The sequence below is a fragment of the Brachyhypopomus gauderio genome, chromosome 10 (genome assembly GCF_052324685.1).
Source record: "Brachyhypopomus gauderio isolate BG-103 chromosome 10, BGAUD_0.2, whole genome shotgun sequence".
NCBI classification, from domain to species: Eukaryota; Metazoa; Chordata; class Actinopteri; order Gymnotiformes; family Hypopomidae; genus Brachyhypopomus; species Brachyhypopomus gauderio.
In genome coordinates, this window is record NC_135220.1 from 388967 (window position 1) to 412978 (window position 24012).

Genomic DNA, 24012 nt, shown 5'->3' on the forward strand with positions numbered 1-24012 from the left:
TACACAAGTAAATCACATATTGCACTAACAACACCATAACATTACATCATAATTTTGCTTGCTTACCCAAGAACATCTCTCTCTCTCTCTCTCTCTCTCTCTCTCTCTATTCTACCCATTTCCACAAGAGTGCAGTGTTAGTCTCTATTTGAAACCCATTTGAAGACATTCAGGAGTTAAACATTGATTATCCCTTTGTACAGCCATGATGTACTTTAGAGATAACACTAAAATGAAATATGTGGAGTACTGTCACATATCTTCATCATCATCATCTTCATTACAAGTAAACAGAAAACAGTTGTGCTTTGGTCAGGCCAGTAAACACTTTTTAAATTTATTTACCTTTTCAAATAAAAATACACGCACACATCTGAAGTCCATCATCAATTTTTATACAATAGTCACAGACCGAAATGAGACGTATAAGGCTTTATGAACAGATAATGTGTTTGAAAAAAATCCAGCATAGTGTACCATGGTCTTCACTGATGTCATCCAGCCTAGTGTAAACTGTGCCTGCATTTTGGAACTAGCACCTATAGTAACACAGTACCCAGACGTGCATGGTAAGATTTCTATTGTCTATGGATGCACCCGTTTACTTTCTAGCACCACAAAAGCCATATTATAATGCTATACTATACTGACCAAATAATTTCTCATTCTTAAATTCCAAAGAGTTATGAATGACCACTCTGCTCCAAACCTCACCAGCTTCACTGAAGACAAATGTTTCATGTATGGAACTTTGAATCTCTTTAATTGTTTTATCCCTTTGATTGTGTTCCATCTTCAAAGTATGAGCTTAAATACTGTATATATACAATACTTTAAGTGTTGTCGTTTGATGGCTTATATGTGTTTGTGTCATTTAGAGAGGTGGACGGACATGGGTTTAGAAACAGTATGCAAAGAACATTATACACCACTTATGTGGAAAAGGGCACCATGTTAAATGAAGGTACTGAAACTTGTGAAATGATACAGCAAAATGATGTTTCTGACAGAATCCTCCAAACTGCAAAATCCAAGAATTTGTTTTTTTTTATTGCAAAGTTTGATCCAGTCTTCATGACAACATAACCATAATGCTAATTTTCTAATAATCATAAAAAAGAGAATCACTTAGAAACATGTAAACATACACTGAAGTTTGATTCATCGCACACACTGTAGACCAGTTAGAAGCTTAGTCCTCCACTGCATGGTGTTGCCATATGGCAACATACCATTTCTTTGCAACTTCCTGATATTTAAACATCTGAGCCCTGTTAACATCTTCTGTGAAATACTGCAGAAGTATCTTTGTAATCACCTTCATATTAAAGGAATGTCTTGGTTCACTCTGATACGGATTGTCTATCCTGGACATTAAAATTCTGTCATTGTGTTGATTTTGGCCTGGTCTTTTTTAATGATGCATGACTCTTAAACAGGCTGATTAAGGCCTTGAATGAGACTATTCATACACACACTGTACCATACCTAAAAGCTAGGACATCTCAGACTTCATAAATAACTACCAACTGAAGCTTTTTTGGATCAGCTTGCCATAAGGGCTTATTAACATCCAAGTTATGTTTTAAATGTTTGCTTTATGAAGACATATTGAAGCACCATCTTTGTGAATATACTATACCTCAATGTATTTGATCTATCAGCGTCTCCGCCTTCTTTTTGTCTTAGCATCACTCTTTTCTTCAGTTTTCAGTTTCTCTGTGGTGGACCGACTCATAATGATCTGCACTATGATCTTTGACCTCTTCATCCTTTGATCCAACAACTTATCGCCAATGAAGAGATCCGTGTCCCAAAGCAGCACACAGTTGTGCATGCTTCTACAGTTATAAAGGATCAAAGAAAGAGGTCACGTTATGCGGAGGCCTCGCTAGTTCTGTTTGTTCCTTCTTTTCTCTCACCCCCCCCACTCCCTTTCCCCCCCACCTACCTGCTACAGCTCTGCTAAGACAGGAGGGACTGACTCTGCAGGACTGACTGCACCCCATACTTGGAGCGAGGGAGCAGGGGACTGAATTCATGAGAGCGTTTGCCGATCACACCGTTGTCTCGTACTCCATCACCTCCTTGGGTGTGCCCAGGCAGCGGTACTGAATCCTAGGGGTAACTGGGGCGGCACTCTCCAGAACCAAGATGGTCTTGCGTAGTCTACGATCAATGAAGTGGGCGTCCCAGGCCGGGTACTGCTTTCTGGGCAGGTCTATGCGAATGACCGGACCCTCTATCTTTGGACTGAGGCGGGGCGCGGAGGTCCTTAAGCCAGCAGGAGGCCGCACCTGAAACACGTCCCCACCCTCCGCTCCCACTTCCTGGTCTCCCCCTTTAGTCCTCTGCAACGTTCTGGGGGGGCTGCTCACCAGGTCTGGGGGAGGTGCCGAGGTTGCTGATGACAGACACGGGTCTGACACCGCCCCCGCTCCCATCATGCCACAGCCTAGATGGCCAGCCGACACGGGGCCGTCCGGGTGCAGCAGGCAATAGTACACGAACATGAAGAAGGTGCCCAGGGCGTAGCTACAAGCCACCACACACACCACCACCACGGCGGAGAAGTCGGAGGTGTGGGGCCCACGGTAGAGGTACCAGGCGGCGGTGAGAGCCACGTTCTCCGCCAGCACCACCAGGCTGTAGAGCAACATGCGGCAGCGTGTGGGGCCCTCCCGCACACTGAACCAGCAGAACACGTACACGACGCCCACCATCATGTTGTGGATTATCTCCTCCCACTTGGACATGCAGAAGTCCGTCTCGCCCTGGATGATCCAGAAGGTCATGGCGCACCAGTGTGCCACCACGAAGATGCCAAAGTAAAGCTTAGAGACGGAGGCGAAGAGGGCGAACGCCATGGCCCTCGCCCCCACCGTGAACAAGTGCCACAGCATCTGCACCACTGCTGCCTTGTATGACATGGGCAGCTTGTCGTCACGTGAGTCTCGCAGGGCCTTCTGGTAGGACACCATCATCCAGGAGAGAGACACCAGTGACGCGGAGGCAGAGAGACCTGGGGGAAACACAACAGCACATAAAGAACCACCGAGGGCTGAGAGTTTTAAGATGGACAATAATAGGGTACTATGGTATCAGTGGTAACTGATAATCAGCGATTGTATCAGTGGTAATTGATTTTAGTATCATCACACATCAGGATGGGGTAATAAATGTCAGGAATGAAATTTAGCATTTATGGACAGTGCAATATGGATTTCCTCTTGTGACTACTGGTTAGTGTCGGTAATGACCCTCACTTAATCGAATGAGAGGAAGCAATCAATATCAAGAAGAAGACACATACATCCATAGAAAAATAAGAAGTGGCCTACGTTTGAGTGCTATTGAGAGCTGTTATAAATATTTGATCACTGTCTGGCAGTTCAGAGGCATTATCCATTTGGTGAAGAGAAACATACGTGAGGGACTTTGCTGAATCAGTCAGCTGTACGGATCACCTCAATGCCATTACATTTCTGAATTAGAGTGTGCGAGGTTTGTCAATCAAGTGAGTATAAATTAGGAAGCACATCACTCAGGTAAGCCTAATCTTCGCAACAAGAACCCGCAGCAGAACTACATTACTGCTCAATAAAAGTTTAAATGATGGATGTACTCATCATATGGCGATAGCTGAAAATATTCTTTAAGCGTTTATAGCTCATTTCTGACACGTTTGTCATTCTGGATATGATGCCTGAAAGCATTACTTAATTTGGATGAATAAAGCCTGAACCTTTCCACATAAACACATACATTCTCTTAAAATGTATTGCCACATGGCGGAAAGACAACATCAGATTAAATGACAGCCTGTCAACAGAGATGACCTAAGAGAGTCCACTATTGTTGTGAATTCTTTGGTACTGCAGTTTCCTGTTTGACATTTGAAATGCTGCCGTGTACATGACTGTCCTTTCGACTGGCACTCAAAGCTGTAATCATTATTATGGAGGAGTACCAACGTAGGCAAGAGTTCTTTCTGCACAGCAATTAAACTCACCTGCCAGACAGAATTTGACGAATCTAAGTTACAGGAGAGCATGATACCATAGCAACACTGGGCATTATTTAAAAATGAACATCTTCTTTTAAATAAATTGCTTTAAATGTACATTAATTAGTTAATTTCCTAACATAGCCTAGCACCACAAAGCCCAGCTAGTACACAATGAAATAAACATTGTTTTTCTTAATTTGGTTTTAAAATATTTCTTTGCTCTGTATTTATGCCTGCAGTGTGGAAATTATTACAATATCTCAGAATCTGCTCAATTAAACATTGCAGAAATATCAGCTAATCTTCAGACATGAAATACCACTACTTAAGAAACATCACTACATTGGAAACACCTTGTAGTGATTTACTGCCCTGTTTCTGACTACAGCACCACGTTCTGGATATTTTAGGTGGGAAACCATTCTAAATCCAGCAGAGACACAGACATGTAAAAAACTGAGCAACATAATGTCAAATGTTCTAATCTTGTCATATATAATCACCGCCAAATTCTAGATAATGTCTGCACGATGACATGACTAGTGATCCTACGTGTGCAGGGCTAAACACTTGCCACTGGCATCAAAGCCTCATCGAAGCCTTATCTTAGCTGCTATTGACGCTTTATCTTAGCTAGCATCACATCCTTATCTTAGCTGCTATTGACGCTTTATCTTAGCTAGCATCACATCCTTATCTTAGCTTTTTACCAGGCAGCAAAACGGTCGGTGTTGAGCGTGCTGCTCATACCTAAGACTGCACAACCCAGTCACACTTTCAGTGGCAGGCTTTGCACTTGGGCTAATTTGCAGTTGGACCGAAAACGAACAGCAGTGTGTTGCCGTGCTGTGTAACCCACAGCGGATGTGTTCATTAATGAGTGCTAAGTGAGGCTAAGTTTCTAAATGAGTCCCACTGTGGTGATGAATACTAACCAGATATGATCTAGCAATCAAACCAAAGAACCTGCAGTCAGACTGAGCAATCTTTGACCCGCAATGCAGAGTAGAACTGCAAAATCTGCATTCATCACTGCCTTGAGGAACAGGAAAATATGTTACACATATCTGACACACCACTGACAATATGATCAATATTTGCTTTCATTATTCCTGTGGTAGTAATGCAGTTCTAGAGGTTCGGACGTCAGGTCTTTGGTTTATGGCTTACACATGGCTCAAAACATCCTGCAGCTCACAGATCCCGGGGGAGGGGGGGGGGGGGGGGGTCCCGAGCGGCTCACCTTGCAGGGGGAGAACCTGGGTGGCATGCACCATGATGCTGAGCTGCAGGACGAGCTGTGGAGCGCTCTTCAGGAAGGTCTCCAGCAGACGCAGCATGCTGATGTCGGCGCTCTCGAACTTCAGACGCCAGTAGACGTGGCCGTGGGTGGGGTCCCGTCGCCACCGGCTCTGCACACCCAGATACAGGGCGTGGACATACCTGGGTGGCACCATCAGGAAGGGGGGCGGGGGTGTACGGGAGAGGGCAAGAAGGAAAAGGGAGAATGAACCAAAAAGTCAGAGACTCTGATAAAGATAAAGGAGCAGAGGCAGGGAGGCTTCAGAGTCCATCGGCACCAGCGAATCAATATGTCGTAATTACAAATGCAACCTTGATGTTTCCTTCGTTTGGGACAACCCACATTCATCAACAACATTGTTCTGTAATGTAAATGTGCTGGATTTATTTAAATGGATAATTTCCCATCTGCTGTCCTTGGCCGGGGTGATGTTTATGAACACAGGCAATATTTCTTATCTGCTTCAGTGCAGTTTACATTGCTGCAACATTCACAGTGTATCATACAAATAGGGGAGCCATTGAAAGAATGTCTTGACTGCAAAACCTACAGACAACCAATTTAGGGCCAAGGGGCCCCAACTGAGTCTGCAAGTACTTGAAACACAGCACACACCTTGATTAGGCTGAATGCCAGTGATCTTGAACATGTTCCAGTTACTCATGAACATTTTGTTCTCTGTTCGCCTGTCGGGTCTCGGACATGTGTAAGGACGCACATTAATGTCTTCTCGTGTTATCTCATCCGGCTCTGTGGATGTCAGGGCACACAGGGAAGCCGGCCGACGAGCTGGCCCAGTTTCAGGCCTTCCAGCATCGATGCTTCCATCTGTGTTGAGTTAGCTGTTCTATACCATGTTATTTGACACTACACCTAGCAAGCCCCTTGCTGAGCGGTGGATTTAACACAACGCGCATTCAGTGATTTTTAAACAAAGAATGAACACGCTGTAATAAACAGAAAGGCCCTGGCGAAGAACTGGCCTAACAGCTCTGACATTTTCAACATTTGTGCACTTGACTTAATTTCGCCTCTCTTGGTAGGAAAGTGTCATGACATGTCGGCTTCTCTGACAGGGAATAAGTGCAGGAAGGTATCTCGGTTGGAAGCCAGGTGACGGACAAGCTGATGCACCTCTGCTTCGTGATTTTCCACAAACGTGGCCCACGTCCCCCTCTTGGCTCCACGTGTGATGAACGTGAGTGAAAAGGCAGCTCCTCAAAAGACGATCAAGCGTCATGGGGATGGAGAAGTGTCATTTGTTTCCCTTCTGGTTTGGAGCAGCTGGATGTTCTTGGTGAAGTTTCAGAGGCCTCGAAATCTGCAAGTGTCGCTTTTGTCCCTCCGCATCTAGTGCGGCTGTCCTCAGATAAGAAAACAAGCATTTCTAATCACACTCCTGCTATTTAAAAACTTTAAACTGGGTAGCACGCTCTGCTGGTAGAGGACAATGGAGAAGCAGAAAGAAAGTTCTTCAGCTGCAGAGGACAGAGACAATCGTTACATGCACAGCAACTGACGGCAGGCATAAAACAACAGTCTCCATGGTGACAACTGACAAGCATTATGGGTGACGTGCTTTGCCCATTATTACTTTGCTTAACAAAATCCACTTGGAGAGAATAATGTGACAGCCTTCCATTTCACACAAAGGATTGTACACAGCTCTGTGTGGATGAGGGCGTTTCTACTCTGTCCCCCTGATCAAGGCAGTGCCACTGAGTGTCAGGGATTATTGATTTCTGTCCATTGTGTTGTTGAGCAGTCAAAGCGAACTGCTCTACAGTTCATCTTTGCACTGCATCTGCCATTGGCCATCTTCTCAGTTTGCCAATCACCAGAGAGACCAATTAACCTACTCCACTGCTCAGTTAACACCAGTGGCCAATAGGGCGTCTGATATTGACTGTTTCGGTTTCTCCAGCACACAAAGTCCTGCTCAATACCGGACCAAGGAGTTTTCCTTTTAAATGACGCCACGCCTATCACACTGATAGCTGCACTTATTTGAGTCAGTGAGACCGCATGGGGCTTGCTGTTTGAGAAAAGCAGATAAATCGAGTCGAAGGAATGAAGGCAGAGAAAGAAAGAGAGAAAGAATGAAAGAACAAGCATGGGAAAAGGAAAGAAAACAGAAATCAAGAGGATAAGAGAAGAGAAAGCAGAACAGAGACGAGTTGATGAAATGCCTTAATTCCCTTCAAACAGCACCCCTACTGAGGTGATTATGCCACCCTGTCCTGGTGTCTGTTGACTGAGGTTGGCGGTGTTGTCCAGAGCATGTGAGCAACTTTTATATCCTGACTGCACTCACTTACACTTTTGTCCTTATTTAATTATTTTTGGTTGTCATGCCATCTGTACGCAAGTCTTGTGAATTTATTTCTTTTCAGTATTGTAGGCATTAAATTCATGCAAGAGTGGACGCCAGATGAACCTACATGAATGCACGCGCACTGTGATTCTCTGTACCGCCAACTTACATTAACACCACAATTTCTGTTGACTCATAAACTATTGCCTAGAATGTGTCAGAGATAGCAGTTGGCAGCGTCTTTCTCTACAAGTTCAGCCAAAAATGAAATGGAACATTAATTAAACAGAGGAGCTAAATGAATGAGTTGGCCTTTTCTGTCGCTGTCTGGGACACTACTGATCTTAAAACAACAATCATGCCTCTGCATAGGTATCGTATCATCTGAGGTCTCAGTGCTAGCCCAAATGTGGACACCTCATCTTTGCGTTTGTGTCTACTGCAGAGTGTCTGCTACTGCCCTGCTAGTAATACGTGTCCAAGAGCACATTTAAGCAGAAGCTGAGTGGGAAACAGGAAGCAGAGAGAGTAGCGGGAGTCAGATTCCACATCGGCATGTTGCTGGATTATAGCGATCAATATAGAGCACAATGTAGAATCTTCACCTGAATCTATTCAGACGGCTGTTTGACAGCTACATTTAAATACATGAGAATATCATGGAAAACACAGCAAAGTCTTGACAGAACGTTAAAGGGTTTTTCCTCCATAGACTGTACCCTTGTCATCCTGTTTCTTTTCCACTTTACACATTTCAATACTAAATCGACATATCAAAGGGATTTACAGCCCCACACTGTATTCTGGGCCCACTCTGTGACCCACATTATATACTCCAGTTCATATTGGTCCTTGTCTATTTCCTATTTGTCATTCCTGCATGGCCGTAGCAACACTGCACACTTTCTGTTCCTTATAGATTGTAGTGTCCCTGTGTGAATGTGATTATGTTCAATATTACTGTCCACTGAATTAATCTGAACTTAATTAAACCAAAGGCAAAGTAGCATGTAACAAATTATACTGATAAAACAATGAAATGTCATTGCTGTAGCTTGAGGCCTCGCACCTTTAGAGAAGGCTGATTTCTTTAATGGTATTTTAAGCCTTGTGTGGCAGGTTAATGATTGCAAGGCAGGCTGGGAATCTTACCCTTTGTATGCACGGTCACATATCACATATGACATGTCACAGGCATCATTGATCGTCACCCAAGCTCATTTACTTACACATACACTCACAGACTAGACAAGTGCACACCAAGACCCACACTGCCTACAGGAAGGCCTGTCTGCCTCACACACATTAACCTAAGGTCCAGTCTTATTAGAATCGTTCTCTTGTCACAGTTCATTCTTGGGACTCTGAAGTAATGCATTTGATTTTGCATGCCTCCTCTGCTAGGAATGCATCTAAAACAGCATTTAATCGTTTGGCCCAGCTGCTGTAAGCATTGCAGGTGTGTTTCCCATAGTTAGCTCCCAGGAGAGTATCACTTTGATATTTGTAGGGGTTGATGCATTCCTTTACCGACTCAGAATTATCACACTATAACAGATGAGGCATTTATAGCGCATTTTGTTCCCCTCTCTCTTACACTCCCACACAAAATTCTATACACATAAGCATCCATTTGAACACCAGCCCGACTGGAAATGAGTTCCTTGTGTGGGTCTATTTATAGTCCTACTGGTGGAAAAATTTGGCTCTAAACAAACTGCTATTTTACATTAGATCAATGGTGGAGTGTCAGAGTAGACACCAAAACTTTATGTTAAATCAACAAGGCTAAATACTCAATCTGATGTAACACCAATTACCAGATGCAATGCAACTGATATACTAACTCATATACGAACTGATATACAAACTGATATACGAACTGATATACTAACTGCATTCTGTGGCCTTCAGTTCCGGTAAGCGGTAGAAGACTTGACGTTGCAAAGTATTGGTGTACAATAATCATACATGAACAGTCAAAGCTAAATGTGTCTTGAGCTATAACATTCACCCTTACTAACAACTCTGACAAAATAAAACAACTCTTAAAGATGTTATCCTTGTCCAAAAGCACTCTCCTCCTGTACTGTCTGGAGTCACTTATTGTGACTAGTATCTTCTTCCTCGAGGGCTTGGCAGAGGACCATGGCTTTGTCCCTCTTTCACTGGTTGTGAATGAAGCTAATAGTTCTCATCTAAAGTTAAATGGCAGTAAAATGTCAAAGTACCCAGTTAACTGGGAAGCTCTGTGTAACCCTACCTATTTGTGCCGGCTGTTTTAGAGGCTAAGGTACTGAAAATAGCACGCAGATATTACAAGATTTTTGCATAATGATCCCTCTTTCACATATTACAGAGACACAGACATGCACAAATACAAAATATTATTATTTCTACATTTCAACATAACATTATTATCATCTCTATAAAGGTTTTGAACTGAGCATTACTAATGAAATACTGTTATGCATGCTTCCAAAAATACCTTATATTTTAATCTCAGTGAACGCTAGGAAATATTTTGGCTTGGAGAAAAACTTAAATAAGCTCCCATGAACACATAAACAAACAATTAATTTACAAGTTTTCTTATAATAGTTGGAACATTCGAGTGTCACAGAGTAGACACACAATCACATACACACAAAGGTAAAAATGTTCCTGGTGAAACATTTATTACTTCCAACGTGATCTTCACACGATGCACTCATCTCTGAGTCACAAACATTGTAACCCACCCTCCGTGTAGAATACATTTTGTGATAACACTAAACCCAGCGTAAAACCTGTTCATGGGATTACTCTCCATGCATCCAGGCTCACCTGCTTGTACAAGCAGCAGCTCGCAGGCGTCTCCTATTTTCGAGTAAACTGCGGCAGATTAAACCTACAGCAGTAATCCCACAAACGAGGCACTGTGCTGAGCCCATCGCCAGTGTCAGCTTTAATGGCATTAGCAGTAATTCCAGTCAAACAAAGGCAGAGTGCTAGGAGAGCCCTGTGTGGCAGCCTGATAACAAAGCCTCGTTGGTAGAGCCAGAGAAGAGGGCAGTGCCACAGAGCTACTGGGAGCTGCACACAGGGTTAGTACTGGTTACAAAGAGGGGAGTGAGACCATGACTCTCATGACTCTAAAATCTGAAGGGGGGGGGTAGTTGAGAGAAAAGGGTACAAAATGGATTTTTAAAAATAAGATATTACTGCACTAGATTCAGAAACTACTTTTGAGCAACATTTCAGTGGAGTTGATGAATTTTCTCAAACAGTATGTTAGAAAAATAACGATCAAGTCAAATTGATCATAGCCAAGATGTGAGTGTAACAAACCAACTGCTTCCTTAAAAATCTCTCTCTCTCTCTCTCTCTCTCTCTCTCCCTCCCTTGACATCCTCAATATGTCAATACTTCAGATTTACACAAATACTTGTGCAACGAGGAAACAAAGGAAAATCTGGATCTCTTCCAGAGGAACAAAAATGTTAAAATAAAGGTGAAGTCCATTTTGAATCAAAATATGGTAAAGGCCATGATTGTGTAAAAGTATAAACTGATGGGAGCAATTTTTGAGTTGTCAAAGAAGGAGAAGGGAAGGCTCTGACTTAAAGTCCATTTAAGTGTGTGACCAACCTTAATGCAGCATATACATCATCTGAAGGACCATGACCATCTGAGCACTCCTGAGGGACATAATCACATCTTCAGCATGCTATAGTGAACTCCTGCAGCTTCGCATTGAGACAGATTGCAACAGTAGGAAACTGTGCCCCATGCCTTGGGTGTGTATGCCACCTGAGAGACCTTTTTGGGACCGTGTTATAGTCCATGAGGTACCAGGCTGAGTAATCTTTTAGAGACGTGAGGAAGGTTCCTCATATTGCTACTGTTCAAAAGACAAAAGGGATTTTAGGGTGTGCTTAAGCCGATTTCTGGCTGACAGCCTGAATGAATGGATGAGTAGACGATTCTCTCTGGGAGATTATTGACCCAGAAGCTTGTCAGAAGGAGAGGAGGAGAGACCTGCTACGTTCATGGCTTGGAGATGATGAACTGGCACGAGACAACAGGAAGTGCTGGATAGCGATAATGGAGAGGACGTTTCTTCACAGCAATCTTCATAACTCAACCTCATCTAGTGATACCGACTGACATTTGGTTACTGTATCAATGCTAATTGACAAGCAAATTCCACACATAAGATTGTATATTTTTATATACAAGTAAAATAATACACTTCAACAGCTTTTAGCAATGTTCTGTGATCATGAATATTTGTCTATTTTTTGAAGCACGCGTTTGTAGCATTTGCCGAAAAGAGTGAGTCAGGTGTGAGAAACCCAACCAGAAGAAGAAAGGAAATATAATACGTTACAGAGTGAATTCGTCCCTACCGTACGTGACGCTTTTTTGCACCGTATTGTCCTTATTCACAGTTCATACACAATGTATAAACTAATTTCCATTGTGCCATCATCCCACGGGCGCTCCATCATTACAGATGTTGGCCATACGATCGTATGCATATAACAATATTGTATATACTTTGTTCACACTTACCTCCAGGCCTGAGATAGCTGGAGGATGTGCACGAGGCTCTGGAAAAGCCAGATGCACGCTCTGCAGCAGGTCTGGACCTTGGTCCGGGTTCCTGTGGTAGGCACTGCCCCAACCGCGACAGAGTGGCCAGCGCCCCGCGGATCGCTGCCCTTGGTGCTGAAATGGCTTTCCGCACTGGACGCTGCCACAGCAGCCGCGGCCGCCGTGCCGGTTCCGTTCGAGTCGGAGTAATCGTAAGCGAACCATCGGAAACTCAGAACCTGCACCACTACGGACGGAATTATAATGAAAACAAGCGTAAGCGCGAACCACCAATAGTCCCGTCTGAGGTAGTAGTCCGCCGCCAGCCACAGGTCAGAGGCCCCGTCGGAGAAAAAGACCAAGAGAGCACAGAGGGTCCAGCAACAGTCCAGCAGCGAGTACTCTTTCTCGGCAGGCCGGTACTGTGGCGAGCGCTGCCCGGGACTTGGTAGGCACGTTGGCGGGATCTCGCTCTGCAACGAGGCGGCAGCACCGTCTGATTTCGCGGCCATGTTTGTTGTAGAAAAGAGAGTATAAAAGAGAGATAGGAGTGAGAGAGAGAGGGAGGGAGGGAGGGAGGGAGGGAGGGGTCGTATGTGTGTGTGTAGGATGTGTGTGGGAGGGATAGGAAAGAAGAAAGAGGGCTGCGATAGCGGGGTCCCTTTTTCCTTTTTGAGCATCAAACTCTTGCCAGTTGTTGTGGGAGACCTGTCTGTCATTCAATATTATCTGAGTGAAGTAGTCTAATAATGCACAATTACGAGGTGTCCAAATGCCTGCAGGTCGTTTAGATTGCGATAAACGATTAAACGAAACAGGGTTCCACGTTGAATGGATCATTCCCCGGCCCCCAGGGAACAAGTCGTACGATGCCCTGAATATGCTTCAATATTGATTCTGACCAGACATTTTGGATTAGCAATCAAATCAAATCTACTCAATAAAAGTTCATTCAGGAGCTATAAAAGCTACCAAACCAGTATTACTAAAGCAACAACGAAATATAAAACTGTGGTAAATCGATGTGCTGTAGGGTATCATTAGCAACACTGGGCAATCGGGAGAGATAGAAAAAAGGAGGTGAGATTTGGTTGATACTTGCGGGTATAATATTCTTGCACAGAGCGCATTGCATTGACAGGCTAATATTGTGCCTGATCTCTCTTTGTCACACTGTCTTCTGAGGAATAGCGCCACCTAGACGTTCACCTGAATGGTTGTATAATACACCGCGAGTAGTAACCCCCCCCCCCTCCCCCCCCCCCAAAACCAAATTTGCTACGTCTCTATTCTGGCCTTTATTGCCACTCAATATTTTTATAGTTTAATATCCAATTTTATACACTACTGCATAAATTTTCAAACGCCTGTGGGTTATTTAGACTGTGATAAACGACAGGCAATAAACAGTAAAAAAAATTAGTCGAGCAAGCAGTTGATTTCGAAGTGTGGATTATAAAGTCATTAACGTCCAGTGTCTTGATAACCAGTATTTCATTTTGTTCTGGCAGCGGCCTGCAATTGCTTACGCTGCGTAATAACGAAACATAAGATAATAAACAAAAGCAAACTGTATTTTTGCAAGCTGCCACATTACATCGACCTAACCGTGATTAGCAGAAGCTGCTGACACAGCATCTGAACGTTACATATTCACCTGTTCAATTTTCATGAGCACATTTTCATTACAAAGTTTAAAAGTGACAGACTCACAGGCAGACATACAGACAAGTACAAAATTAAGGAAACGTGGGCCAATTAAGGCACTACGTGCCGCGCTCTGTTAAAGAAACGTGAAAATAAGACCCGCAGTGCCATCAAGCTGCTCGTAGCCCCTTGATCTGTTGGCAAGGCTTCTGCTGAGTTAAAGCGAGAGAAGGCGACCCACTCGAGCCCATAAGACGGATTTGGCCGTTCAGTTTGAACGCTGATCCGGTAAGAAACAACCAGTGTAGCGGTGCTGACACCTATTGGTTAAATACAGGAGTACATCAAATAACCTAGAATTAGAAATTGTACAACAATTTAATTTGGAAGCATCACATGCATTTGGGACGAAATGGATTAGTAGAAATTGCGGGGAAATCTTGTGGTGAAGAACGTCACTATGTGTTTAGTTTAGTGCAGTTGATTGCAGCAAAGCTTTGGTGTATAGATCGAGGAGACCTACTCATTTGCACACCAAATGTCCAGTGGATTAGTCATCTCACCTAAGTATAAACATATAATACATATTAACACTACCCTGTCAGAAAACTGAAAGATTCTATTACATATTTACTCATGAGCTGCTCCACCACTTTGTTATTGGGGTTGAAGATAAAAAAAGCTGCGATGCAAATTCCATAGGCCAGTCTCTGACGTACTTCCTCTTCAGTTCTCCTGCGGGCTTTTCACTTCAAATTAGAGGTCTGCATTCCCGCGGTAATCCCGCGGGACCCGACAGAATATCTTGCGGCGCGGGACAGAATTTAATTGTTATTGGCGGGAGCGGCGATGCGGGAGCGATGCGGGAGCGGGACCACATATACATGTAGAAAAATCCCGCAAATTAATAGTCTAGAAAATTATAATAATAACAACGCAATGATTTCCATGCATAAGGAACAGGACGAAAACAACTAATAATTCAGTAAGTAAGCAATAAACTAATTCAAAATATTGGCTAAGCAACTGATCACGTGAACATGAAGTGTGCGTCATTTTGTCATTTTGATACAGAAATGGCAGAGACTGTAGACCAGGGGTCGGCAACCTTTGAGACATGGAGTGCCAACTTTAACATGTCCAGTCAATGAGTGTGCCACTATGGCGGCGAGTTTAAATTGTTGACCGAGGAGGGGGGGAGGTGTAAATCGACACAAAAAGTATTATATCGCGATCGATCGCCAAGTTTAAACGCCTCCGCCGTTCGCGCGAGGTGTGCGTGCCGAGTCGCGCGCTACGGTCACTCGCGAAAGTATAATCCATTAATATAATAATTTATATTAAAATATATATTTTTGCTGATGCTGGTCCAGCGTGTCGCGTGCCAGTGACTATGCCTCGGTGTGCCAATGGTGCCACGCGTGCCATAGGTTGCCGACCCCTGCTGTAGACGGTCAACCAGTTTCAGCTGTGGAAAATTCTATTAAAACAGGCGAATACACCACAATTAAGCCAACTACAGGAAGGTCTGATGTATGGAAGTCATATTCCATTGTAATTAATGGAGAGGGAAATCGGCTTGTTGTGATACATGTCAGAAAGTGTTGGTGTACGTCACCTAACGGGATGTGTTTGGACTGTGATAAGAAATGGGACAGCGCGATCCATCGCTATTGCTGTTTTAATAAATACATAAGAAAATTTCAAGTACTAAATCTAATTAATTCAATTCATATTAGGATTGCGGGCGGGGGCGACAGAAATGTGTATGTGGTGGGGGTGCGGGATTAAAACAAGCGATTTTTTGGCCGGTGCGGGCGGGAGCGGGATTAAAACAAGCAGGTGTGGGCGGGAGCGTGATTAAAACAAGCGATTTTTTGGCGGGAGCGGGTCTAAAACAAGCGGGAGCGGGCGGGAGCGGGATTAAAAAAGCAGTCCCGCGCAGACCTCTACTTCAAATGCTTCATTCAGCGCAGTCTGCAATCTTAAACCGGCAGTGAAAATGGGTGCCGAAGCAGCTCTGTCAGTTTATGTCGTAACTGTTAGGATTGGTTATGCAGGCATGAAAATCTGTCACCTTTCGGCGAAATTCGCCGTTTTGAAGTTGAAAAGGGTGACCTACGTGAATCGTGTAGATCCGATGAGTTTTTTGTTTGGGGGGGGGGGGGGGTGTCGGGAGATTATATTTTAATTATCATATTGACTTAATTAGCAAACAGAGCACTTCCGAAATTGGCAATTTCAATGACAGTGGACAGCAGTTTCCGCCCAGAACCTTCATAGAGGCCAAATAGCGTTTCAATCATACGAACGTTCTTCATTCATGTCATTCATTTACTGCTAAGTTGGACGAGAAGCAGGACCTAGTGCTACACCGCGGACATGTCAGAAGAGCGAACATTTACCACTACATTTACCACATCGTACATTTACCACTACATTTACCAGATCGTACATTTACCACTACATTTACCAGATCGTACATTTACCACTACATTTACCAGATCGTACATTTACCAGATCGTACATTTACCACTACATTTACCAGATCGTACATTTACCACTACATTTACCAGATCGTACATTTTAAATTGGGTGGATTTAATTGGGTTATTAATGGTTTCAATCGTTTTCATATTTTGCGGTAAAACAAAGTTACTGCCGTTCGCTACAGCGTTGAACACTGTCAGATCTAACCACAAGCTCTTGTGATAATAGGCCCATCTATCTACCTATTTAAGTTCGCGTCATCCCCGTGTAGTTAACGGTGACATAAAATAAGAAACAAGATTTTTTCTAGTGTGTCTGTAGTTGTAACTGGTGAATCCAGGGACGTGTGAGGATCACATTCGCACCAGGGCTGAAAAGGTTGAAGATGAAGTTGTAAACTCTTGTCGTTTGAGTCTACCCTGTGCTTTAGCTCATGTTAGAAAATAAAAACACGTAAACCTGGTATTTTTACAATAATTTTCGCCGCTGATGTATGTATTGGTTCATTAAGACGTAATGGTTTTGACTGAGCCATCCGGAATGGCGAAAGCGGCTTCTTGCGTTTACATTGAATCCATTGACATGACAGTAAAAAAAATTTTTTTTATGGATTTTACTATATTTTACGGAGCCCGTAAGGTGACATCATGTAAAAAATAAATAAATAACGCGTGGCCACGACTTATTAACGCGTGGGAACGAGATACTAACGTCGCCTTTCACATGCGGCAACAAAGTTTATTTTTTCAGTTCGCGAACTGACTGCCCAAGGAAGGTAAACCTGGCCTTATATAAAGTAATACTTAATTATCTTGTTCGCACGCGTTAGTAAGTCGTTCGCATGCGTTAGTAAGTCGTGGCCACGCGTTATTATATTTTTTACATGACGTCACCTTACGAGCTCCGTAATATTTGGCATCACCTGTCGCTGTATTATGGAACGCCATTTGGCTCAAAACGTCTAGAATGACGTCCGTGTTAACACGTCAAATTTGGACGTCTTAAGACGTACAAAAATGCCGTGTTAAGACGTTACTTTTTGACGTCTTAAGACGTTTTAACGTCTTAACACGACAAAATGTGCCGTGTTAACACGTAACTTTTGGACGTCTAAAGACGTTTAGATGTTTAGACTCCCATACTATTGGTGGCCGCCAATATACCCACCCCTTGTTGACGTAGGGCTTACGTTTTAGTCACATGGGCTCTACGTTGCGGTGACATGGCCTCTACGTTGTGGTTACATGGGCTTTACGTTGTGGTCACATGGGCCTTACGTGGGCTGGTTCTGGGGCTACGTATCTATCACGTGACTTAGATGAGGCGGTGAAGGTGTGTTTGGAATAGTCCATGTGGGTTTATTTGCGCAGGTAATTTGGTCGAGTAGAGAACGCGATGGCTTCCAGGAATTTTTTGAACGACTGCCGTAGAACATTTTTAGAATGTTCACGAGTTTTATCGTCGGATGATCAGCAACTTGATAATGTACAACCTGTTATAACTAGGTATGCTATCAATTAGTACAGTGTACAAAAGTTATTTGATATACTCTGGTTTCTTCACATAAATTTAGTTGTGGCTTCGTGATATTTTAAAGTGAATTGTATTTCATTCTGAACCGAGTTCATCAACATATTTGTAGTAGAAAATAGAGAACACGGGTCATGTTACGACAGTGAATTTATATCACGTTTTATGTGACTGAAACAGATTGGAGACTATGGCCTCGAGCATTCGCTGGGCCAGTGGCCGACTGGTTGAAGCCGAAGTGGCTGATAATGCTTGGACTCATCAGTGAATTAATTCAGGAAGCTAGCAATCAACAACAACATGGTAAGTTTGCTTGTCAAATAAAACAGCCGCTATGTAATTTTTGAGTCGATAGGATGTATAGATTTGAATGAATTTAAGTTTTAAAATGTTTAAGCCCCCCATTGAAATGAATGGAGGTTTCAAATTACAACTGCGAGTTACCGTGTGACTTAGAGGGTGTGCAGGCATGAAAAATTATCAAAACTCTCCTGGATAAACTGCTGTAAAATCCTTACACCTTCACCTAGAAGCTCCATTTAAATTTTAAATGGGAGAGAAACTTGTCCTTTCTGGCACGCCGGGATATCTAATCATTTAATCGAGTTATGAGCATTTGTTTGGCACTAGGCACAGAAAACTGCTCCATTAGCTCCCATGTTAATTTCTCAAAATCCGAATTGTCATTTTGGGGTCAAACAATTACACCAAAATCATCACCAAGGGGTCCTCTCTCATACAATCTCTTCGGTTAAGTGATAAGTTAAATATGTCCCGAACTACGACCGTTTGTTAGGAGTGTGCAAATCACATTAAACAAGCCTTCTCCACTCACAGTAACAGAGATTAGTTAGTGTGAGGAATGTCTCTCCCCCTCCCCCCACACACGCACGTGCACACACTGTTGACAACTCTTCTCTTTTATTTTAACATTAATACAAGCGAATTCACTCAACAGAAGTAAATTTCCTCTCTCATTCTCGCTCCTCGCGCACTCTTTCTCACACACACACAACTTAAAGAAACAGTAACCCAATAATATTACACTACATCTCTCTCTCATAGCCACTCCATATACACCACACAGACACACACATGCATACATATCTCATACCCACTACACATATACACCATACATACATACATCTCTCATACCCACTGCACATATACACCACACACACATACATACATACATCTCTCATACCCACTGCACATACACACACATACATACATCTCCCATACCCACTACACATACACACATATACACCACACACACATACATACATCTCTCATACCCACTCCACATACACACATAAAGACCGGTCTCTCATACCCACTCCACATACACATAAACACTACAAAGACACACACCTTTCATTCCCACTCCACACACACACACACACACAGATATACACCACACACACATACATATCTCATACCCAGTCCACACACTAACACACACATACACCAAGCAGACATCTGCAACCCTTATTTTTAGCTTAGGGTTGAATTGTCAACAGTAACTAACTTAATAAGGGGCACACCTTTTCAAGCCCTATAGTATTTTGTTCAGGAAATGCATTGTTCTAGTTAGCTTTGTAACAGTGTTGTGTTCAAATGCTCTCCAGCTGATTTCATAAATACGTTTATCATAGATAAAAATGTAGTTAAAATGTATAGAATGTGAAAAGGTTATTTAAGCTTATTAACTGATTGTGACACCCTTAGCAGTAACAACTGCAATTGAATGTTTGCAAAAATATTTCTGTATAAACTGTATAACCAACATATGAAATTCCAAAGCAAATCATTTTACTTGGGCTCATTGGTTTTTCTATTTCAAATCTGAAGTTGATTTTGTTTTTTCCATTTTCTGTTATTTTTATTAATTCTATGCTACTTTCTCTTGGACTATAGCTTTTCCTGGTTTCACTGTACCACGAAGGGCAGGACACGTGGGGAGATCAGTGTTTCAAGTAACACAACAACAGTTGCAGATGTTATAATTTAACTGTGTATCAAGAAGCACAGTGAAATGCCGGTTAAGGTATGTGTTGATAGGTCTTTTTTTTAAGCACTTATATGAGACATTTGTGAATTGTTCTGTCTACAAATTGAATAATGAACACGAAATTTTGGAACTGCAAATCTAATTGCACACCAGTTGGATGTAGAATAACACATGATATATGTGAAGACAGTCACTGTCTTGAACTAACACTGATGCAGCATCACAAGGAAGCTAATATGCTCGCAGTAGAACACTGCTTAGCTCTGATCCATTAGCTAACAGAAACCTGTGCTAATTAGCTCTTATCTGGAGTAGAGTGCATGATGGAGCATGATCTGTGATTAAAAGTGGTGGCCCCCTCCATCCAAATTTTTGTGTATTTTGGACATTTAAATAGGAATTTCTAAGTGGAAACACATTAAATTTATATATCAAGTAAGGGGGTGGAGTAACTACTTCAAGATACAGTATAGTGCAGCTTGTATTGATTTAAATTATTTGCATAAAATCACAGTTTTGAAAAAAACATACATGATTCGTGTATTAGTGTAGTCCTTTTGTATTCATATAACACAGCAGTTGAAAATTCTAATTTACTAGCCACATTTTTGGAATTGCACTTAAAATATGTGAATGAGTTCTGTTTGTTTTAGTATCTGATTTATGATTTGTTCACTGTAAAGCAGTTGACTGTATTGACTGTATTTTACTACTGTAGCACAGTATTAATATGTGAAAGTATATGAAAGTATGTCTTTCCCTTATCGTAAAACTAATCCGCATTCTTATACACTTTGTGTTTCTAGACAGTACAATCTATCTTTCCGGGGCCGTTACACAGCTCTATCAGATGAAGCACTTGACAACCGTGTGCTGGAGATTGTCTCTGCCAATGACGAAATAGGACCTGAAGCTGTTGGGGCTCGGTTTGCTGGTGAAGGCGTCCTAGTCCAGAGACGACGTGTTCGTCAAAGTGTAATCAGGACTAATCCTAAAGGTGCTGCTCTCCGGACTATGTCCCACAGGCTTCACAGAAGAACATACAGAGTGGCAGGACCAAATTCACTGTGGCATATAGATGGAAACCATAAACTCATTAAGTAAGTAGCAATAGAAACTGTTTTACTTAAGTTGATTTATTTGCACCAACTGTGTCAATAGCCAATGTAAAGCTAACTCTTTGATTATGAAGTTGGTATTGTTAAGTTCAATCTTGTATAATCTTAGGGAATGACAACAATGTAAATGGGGAAAATGTCTAAAGTCTGTGTCTAGATTAGTTCAGGTCAGGACTGTGTGTCTAGGAAGGAACAAAGAGTACATCTGTTGCAAAGAAAATGCAGTTTTTGCCTAAGACATTAGAAAATGGATGGGAACAGGGTTAATGGAACAAGATGGTATTAGAAATGGATGGGAACAGCTCTAAATGTAACTGTTGAATCATAAATTCAATAGGTGTCAAGTCTTTAAAAGCAACAACTACTGAACTGCGTACCACTTATATCCATATAGTAACAGGTGGAGGCTCATTTGGGACCTAATCAGGCCAAACTGCAAGAATGGAATATTAAAAAAGTAGGGGCAGCAGTCACCCAACCTCCAATTCAAGGCTATAAAAGATGGTTGCTGTACTCTTTATGATAACTGTTATTTAAGAGTCTGGTGTAATGGATTGGAATATTTATACTATTACAAAAATAATCATCATCCCAACTATCATTTAAGATTTTTGGTTATGTGTTAAAACAGGAGAATAAAAACACTACTGTTTACCTCTTGCACATACAATGCTTGGCCAAGTTGGTTGGATATAAAGATGTCTGTTAGTTATAAGTGGGGGATATTGGGGGACTAATAATGACATTATATTAAGTGTGAATTCATTTGAATGCAGCAGTGATCCCCCCCCCCCACTATGAAAGCCCAACCATAGCATAGAGGCGTAGTCCTCGTTGTAGCTACATTCAAACTATTTGTGTGAATAGCTTTTAATTTAATGTGTTTTTTCTTCTTCTGTCACTCCCTGATCTTTTTCCATATTTTTTAGGTGGAGAATTGTGATCCATGGAGGTATTGATGGTTACAGCAGACTTGTGGTGTTCCTTCATGCGTCGAACAACAACAGAAGTGACACTCTAATGGATCTGTTCATTGGAGCGGTCAGCCAGTATGGTGTCCCATCAAAGGGTCAGATGTGACCATGGAGGGGAAAACAATGTGATGTGTCTCTTTATGGATGTCTTCCGAGGCTCAAGCAGGGGAAGTGCTTTACGAGGGAGGAGCACTCATAACCAGCGCATTGAGAGACTGTGAGGCGATGTGTGGAGAGGTGTTACAAACGTCTACCATTCGTTGTTTGTATATCTGGAGAATGAACGAAAATTGTGGAATCCAGTAAAGAAATACACATCTGGGCTCTTCACGGTTTATCCGAGGGAGATAAACAAAGTGATCTCAGGTTGTTTGTTAGTCAGTGGAACCACCACAGGTTAAGAACTGCTCAACACATGTCACCGTATCAGATTTTTGTGCAAGGTTGTCTGTCACAACATTTGCAACATCACACTGGCATTCAAGGTGTGTTTGCAGATGAACAGACAGTGCCAGGGGATGGTCAGGAACCCGTTTGCAACAGTTGGATTGAGGGCAGCGGAGGGCCACGGGGCAGGGGCGGCCGCAGCGGAGGGCCACGGGGCTAGAGTGCCTGCCTTTGACTGGCCTCAAACAATTGATGTCCCTGTTAATCAGTTTATACCTACTGAAGAACAATTGGGACACCTCAGGCAAAACATAAATCCTTTGGGGAGTGCAAGAGACAGTTTGGGAACTGATATTTTTGAACAGGTACTTCCTCTCTTAAATATGATACATATGCCAGTTATACTGATCTCCCGCGAGACCTCTCTTTGTTCTATTTACCTATTGTGTTAATCTTGATTGCATCTATCATTGGTGTCTCTCTCCCCTCGATCAGTGACATCTATACCACACGCTGCATCCGCAAAGCCACCAGCATTGTGGAAGACCCAACCCACCCATCACACGGTCTCTTCACTCTGATGCCGTCCGGCAAAATATACAGGAGTATCCAAGCCTCCACCTCCAGACTCTGTAATAGCTTCTGTCGTGGAAATTTTCTAATAAATGGATGAGGACTCAGACGTGGTTAAATGATTAATTTATTACAAAAATATAAATATATATAAATAGGACAAAGACAGACACAAGACAGACACAGACATGAGAGTCTCATTCAAGCATGACAACTCTGAAGGCAGGGGGGCGCTCCCCCTGCTTATATACAATCTTAAACACAATTCAGCAGTTCTAACAGCAGGTTATCTTTAGCACAGCATGTTCCAAAACATAAGCGTCCAGCAGGCTACTTTGTCTCACATGTGTGTATCTCCTAATATGGACTTCCCTAGAGTTAGCGGAAGCAACTGATGTATCAGTTGAACACAGAGAAAGCTAAATAACCCAAGACTAGTAGCCTAGTGACTACCAGTTAACAGAGTGCTCTTACCCTCAGCACTCTCCCTGACCTGGGTCACGTATAGCACACATGCATAATATGAACTAAACATGGTTACACTGAATCACACAACTTCATTATTGTAGTCCTTCTGTTTAGCCAGAATGGACATGTCCAAAATCATAAAGTTCATAATGATCTCTTATAATAACTAAACATGATCTAATCAATGATAATTAATCAATAATCAATAATTTCTCTCACACTTCCCCCCTTTGATTCTGTGTAATCAATAAAAAGGAGAGAATAAATCATTAATTTCATCATAGAATATCAACTTAAGTCAGGCTCTAGAGTCAGTTAAGCTGCTCAGGGCCATCGGGCACAACCCAGCCAGTCGCCAGGTCGTCCCAGACGTCTTCCTTAAACAGACGTCCCAAGGAGTTTGCTATCTCAGGCTCCTTTAAGTCGTCGTGCAAGGCCATCTGAAAATGCTGACGCATAAGGCCAGTAAGCCACGACGAACAGCAAGACAAAATACAAGGCACTAAACACAACAAAAACTAAATGATTATTACAATTGGTAAAATCATAGTCAGCATCCAATGTCCCCATGGGCCTAGCCATGAAGTGATCCACCCAAACCAGGTTCTTG

General features: G+C 42.5%; 1 protein-coding gene and 1 long non-coding RNA gene across 2 annotated transcripts; one reads left to right on the top strand and one right to left on the bottom strand.

Annotated features, from left to right (window-relative positions):
• Positions 1–323: 323 nt before the first annotated feature.
• On the bottom strand, positions 324–12716 carry xkr7a (XK related 7a). The gene is made up of 3 exons (XM_077018423.1): positions 12184–12716; positions 5253–5452; positions 324–3022 (listed from the first exon to the last, which is right to left on the bottom strand). The coding sequence occupies exons 1-3, from the start codon at positions 12714–12716 to the stop codon at positions 2058–2060; spliced, it is 1698 nt and encodes a 565-aa protein (XP_076874538.1). The 3' UTR covers positions 324–2057.
• A 4793-nt stretch (positions 12717–17509) lies between these two features.
• LOC143525000 (uncharacterized) lies at positions 17510–23009 on the top strand. The gene is made up of 6 exons (XR_013133543.1): positions 17510–17846; positions 18052–18174; positions 19789–19918; positions 20689–20982; positions 21930–22726; positions 22857–23009. It is a non-coding gene; the product is annotated as an uncharacterized LOC143525000 (long non-coding RNA).
• The last annotated feature ends 1003 nt before the right edge of the window (positions 23010–24012 follow it).